This window comes from Lolium perenne, chromosome 6, assembly GCF_019359855.2.
Source record: "Lolium perenne isolate Kyuss_39 chromosome 6, Kyuss_2.0, whole genome shotgun sequence".
NCBI classification, from domain to species: domain Eukaryota; kingdom Viridiplantae; phylum Streptophyta; class Magnoliopsida; order Poales; family Poaceae; genus Lolium; species Lolium perenne.
This window is the reverse complement of record NC_067249.2, coordinates 136,278,912-136,283,725: the sequence shown is the minus strand read 5'-3', so window position 1 is coordinate 136,283,725 and position 4,814 is coordinate 136,278,912. Positions and strand designations below refer to the sequence as shown.

The 4,814-nt window shown below is 40.9% G+C and overlaps 1 protein-coding gene across 1 annotated transcript; it reads left to right on the top strand.

The window, feature by feature from the left end:
• Positions 1–1,968: 1,968 nt before the first annotated feature.
• On the top strand, positions 1,969–4,409 carry LOC127329048 (protein FAR1-RELATED SEQUENCE 5-like). The gene is made up of 3 exons (XM_051355595.2): positions 1,969–2,022; positions 2,096–4,299; positions 4,385–4,409. The coding sequence occupies exons 1-3, from the start codon at positions 1,969–1,971 to the stop codon at positions 4,407–4,409; spliced, it is 2,283 nt and encodes a 760-aa protein (XP_051211555.2).
• The last annotated feature ends 405 nt before the right edge of the window (positions 4,410–4,814 follow it).

The window sequence follows — 4,814 nt, the reverse complement described above, 5'->3', positions numbered from 1 at the left end:
TCAAAAACAACTCTAAAAATCCAATAAAAATTGGATTAATAAATGAAAAATAAATCTTAACAAGAATAAAATATGAAATGGAATTTATGAAACAAATTCAAAATTATGAATTTTAAGAATTTAAATAATAACTTGGAATTTAAAATTATTATTTCCTTGTATTTAAAATTCAAGGAAAAATCTCAAATAAGTTCAGATACTTATTTTCAAACATTTCAAAATGAGATTCTACTATTCCAAGTCATTTCTTTTGAAAAGGGTATTTTTCCCAGAAAAATACTATATTCCTTTTATTTCCAGAAACTATAGAGGTAACTCTATAATTCTCAATTATTTTTGGAATGATTAAAGGAATCACCAAGTAAATAGTTTTACTTTGAATTGTTGTACTTTGTGTGAATTAAAATGGTTTATACTTTTAAATCAATTGTAAATTACTGTCAAAGACATAAATCTTAAATACAACCCTAAATTGTAATAACTCAACGGGGTAAAGGGATTCAACATAAAATAATACATCCATGATTGCATTATTTGGATTTTATAACATTGTCCTTACCGGACAATGATGCTTCTTACAGAACCCGAGGTCCAGGTTCCATCAACTGCATTGAACTGCACTATCTTGCAGTCCACAGGCAAGTTCACCCTTGCTCATGTCAACTTGATTATTTTCTACTACCTTAATGCAAATCTATATACTTATCATTCCTGCATCGCAAATGAAATGTTACTTTACAACTATGAATATGACTATGTGGCTGGCAATGGAACCATGGTATGTGTTGATATGGTGGAGGTTCCATTGCAATGGGTTATATCACCCTAGGATTAAATTACCAATGCCGTCCAGTGATTCTAGCGCCGTACAAATTGCGTTGACCATGAGATCTATAATGGCTCTGGGGAAGCCAGTCGTATCTTTTCCCTTCTGCACGCCAACGGATTGATAGAGCCGGCGGGGTGTTGGAGGCACTGCCGTAGGTTGGGATAGCCTTTTAAATCCCCATCCATTAGTGATGATGGCTCTACGATCTATGAAGGATTGTCCAAAGTACACCATGAGTAAAGCCGTATTATCGGGGGAAGTCTACTGGAGGTGTACGGGTGGACAAAAGGGTGGGTTTGCAGTCGCGGAGAAGGCGGTGTGGGCTTGGATCTTTATACCTGGCCTCACACCAAAGGAAGTGTGAACGGGGGCAAGTCCCTGCGGATGGTAAAAAGGGTGAGATCTCTTGTGGGAAAAGTAACGCACCTCTGCAGAGTGTATCAAATTGTGGCTGTCACTCCTTGTTCCGGGAAGGGAACTGCGAACGCGGCAGGAAAGGAACTCCACGAAGTTCTAGTCAACCTGTGAAGACTGACGGGCATAGTTTTCATAATAAAAGCAACCTTTTGAAGAAATGATTTCAAAAACATGCATTGACCTGCGATTTCCTGATCAATGGTCGTAGCTAGTGCATCAAACACCTTTTTACTCTTTTAGAACTTGCTGAGTACCTCTGTACTCACTTTCTTTCGACACCCTTGCTAGACTGTGATCCGGAAGTGGAGGCCATCAACGATGGAGCACCAGAAGGAAGCTACGAGCTGGTCTACGAAGAACCTGATCTTACCGGCGGAGTGGAAGGCGTAGACTATGGGATAGTCTACGGACCAGATGACACGGAGGTGGAGGAGTAGTGACATACCCTAGCATCATAGAGCCGAGCAACGTAGAACTTACCTAAATAAGTTGTTGAGCTCTTTATATTTGTTATGAGTTGTAATCGTACTTAATTAGTATCTTAGGGTGTTCTCATAGGACCTGTGAGAATACCAACTTGTTAAGACAATGTTTGTAATAAAGTATGGAGTGTTATGACCTGCAATGTTTCTGTTGTACCACTCTGAGGGATATGGCAAATTGTGAAGAAGTCCCTTCGCAAAGATCATATCAACGACTTGTATACTACAACATGCAGTGGTATGCTGGGTCACCGCAGTGCATCAGTTCCTGAGGATTCTGTTGACATGAGCCAGGTTGTTATCTCTCTTTTATCAGTCTTATATAGCTGGAACACATAAATTTATAGTTTTAATTAATTACTTGCAGGCGACGCCAGGCGCTAGTCAGCCTGAGAAACCACACAAAGGTAGCAATGGCAATGAATATCCTGATAGTGATCGGGATTTATACTGGATGATAAAAGAGATGACTTTTATTTCTGAAGCAGCAGCATATTCTTTCTACAACAGATATGCTAAAGATTATGGGTTCAGCGTCCGGCTTGACCAGGTTAAGCGGTTTGATGATGGAGTAATTCGGTTAAGGCGTTTTGTGTGTTCCAGACAGGGCAGACGTCCCAAAAACCAACTGACCACGGAAGGCCGTGTATATAGGCACAGACCTGAGTCTCGCTGCGGCTGCAAGGCACGTTTGGTGGTCAAGTTTGATGGAAGAACTGGTTTCTGGGTTGTTGAAGATTTTCGTGACAAACATAACCATGACCCAGCTGAACCATGTCAGACTCCGTTTCTTCGGTCCCATAGGACGATCAACGACGCGCAGAGATCTGAGATATTATCAATGGGATCCATGGGAATCAGGAAGCACCTCATTATGAGAAAATTCATTGCAGGCTCCGGTTCATTTGCTGGTGTTGGATTCACAAGAAAGGATTTGTACAACATGTGCTCTAGGGAGAGGAGGAGGCTGCTTTTCGACGGTGACGCTACCACAGCCATCCGCATTATGTCAAAGAGGAAAAAGAGGGACCCTGAATTTTTCTTTGAATATGACGTTGATGAAAAAGGCCGTCTGAAGCACATGTTCTGGTGTGATTCCCAGTCACGTAGGGATTACCAGGACTACGGAGATGTGCTGGTGTTTGATAGCACATACAAGATGAATAAATATAAGATGCCATTTGTTCCTTTTGTGGGCTTGAACAACCACCGTAGGACAACGGTTTTTGGGTGTGCCATCCTTTCAAGTGAGAATGAACAAACATATGTTTGGCTTCTAAAGACTTTCCTCAAAGCGATGTGTCAACAGAAGCCAAAGGCAGTAATCACGGATGCAGATGCCGCGATGATCGCCGCAATCGGCGAAGTATTTTCTGGTGTGCCGCATCGCATCTGCAGCTTCCACATTGAAAAAAATATGGAGATGCATCTACCTAACAAGTCACTGAACGAGTTCAGGACTCTTTTGTATTACACCACCTCAGAGCAAGTATTTGAGGAGCGATGGCATGCATTTTACAGAAAATGGCAATCCCCAAAAACCAGAACATGGATGAAGAGGATGTACACCAAGAGGAAACTTTGGGCTGCAGCGTATCTCTCTCAAGGATTCTGGCTGGGTATGAAAAGTAACCAGCGGAGTGAAAGTTTAAACTCTTGTCTGCACCTGCACCTAGATGGGGAAATGACAATTGTTGATATGATTATGCACTACGACAACGCAATTGTCCGTCTCCGTGAGAACGAAGCCCACGACGACTGCACGGCTTCACAGACTACACCAGTGGCAATTACTAATTTCAGAGAACTAGAGGTTGCTGCTGCAAAAATCTTCACTCCTGCAGTGTTCTATATTATTCAAGGTGAGCTTTCAAAGAATGGCGGCATAGAGATCTTAGAAAAAATGCAGGCAGGAGACTCAAACATCTTCATTGTGGCATGGAGGAATAATGTAAGGACCAGGTTCTACGTGGAATATAGACCCAAGGAGGCAGAAATTATAAGGTGCAGCTGTCAAAGGATGATTAGAAAGGGGATCCCTTGCAAGCACATACTGCATGTGCTGCATTTCTTGAAATTTACTGAAATTCCACAATGTTGTGCTCTACGACGATTCACAAAAAATGCCAGGTTAGGGTTGCCAGCTAAACGCACCAGCGACATGTTTGGGTGGGGTTGGTCTGGGGCAGAGGAGCGGATGAAATACAGCAGGATGAATATTAAGGTATCACAGGCTATGCATATTGCATTAAACAATTCAGAGGAATATGATCTGCTGAACAGTACCATTGATGGCATAATTTCTAGAAGAGAGGGGTATGCTAAAGGTAAACCATATGGTCCCCTCAGGTCGGTGCATGAAAATGAAGATGCTAGTGGACCATGCGATATTGTTGTTGGTGATCCTTTGAAAGTGTCCACTAAGGGTGCACCTAGGCAAGAAGCGCAGAAATCTCCAATGACTAAAAATGGAAGACCACTAGGACACAAGGAACGCAGGGTGCAGGTGTGCGGGGCATGCCAAGGAGAAGGGCATAACAGAAGAAACCCAATATGCATATTTCATCCGAAGTAAGTTTTTCTGCCATTTTGTTTCATATACTTTAAAAGATTCATATGAGTTGTTGTGTAATTTTATGTCTGTGAACATGTGCAGGAATGTGCTGCAGCAGGAAGGGTAGTTCTTTTATAGTTATCTAAAGGGCAGTAAATTTCCTTAATTATGAATGGGACGACTATAGCTTTGTATTTGATGGAGTTGTTAATGTTTGCAACGTACTGATGTTTTTATTTTGTACTGATGTTCTTAATTCTCTGGTGTTCTTTTGTAAAAATGGCAAAAGACATTATATATTGTGAAGTAGGCATTTCCTTATAATCATCATAGCATGCATGTACAAAGATAAAAATAATTGCATACTTTCGATAATGGGAAATAAAATCAATGTTACAAAATTTTGTAGATAATCTTAACCGAATAAATATTGTTTACAATCGAAGACAATTAAAAATTCAATATTACATGTGTCCGGAAACCTTCTGCGGGAGCAAACCGAACAGTCACACTATCAAATTTATATTTTCCT

What these genes read in the sequence shown, in the direction of transcription:
- LOC127329048 (XM_051355595.2), top strand. Translation starts at nt 1,969, where the DNA reads ATGCTGGGTCACCGCAGTGCATCAGTTCCTGAGGATTCTGTTGACATG. An exon ending in ATTCTGTTGACATGAGCCAG is followed by an intron (nt 2,023 to 2,095) that starts GTTGTTATCTCT and finishes AATTACTTGCAG; the next exon opens with GCGACGCCAGGCGCTAGTCA. An exon ending in ATATGCATATTTCATCCGAA is followed by an intron (nt 4,300 to 4,384) that starts GTAAGTTTTTCT and finishes GAACATGTGCAG; the next exon opens with GAATGTGCTGCAGCAGGAAG.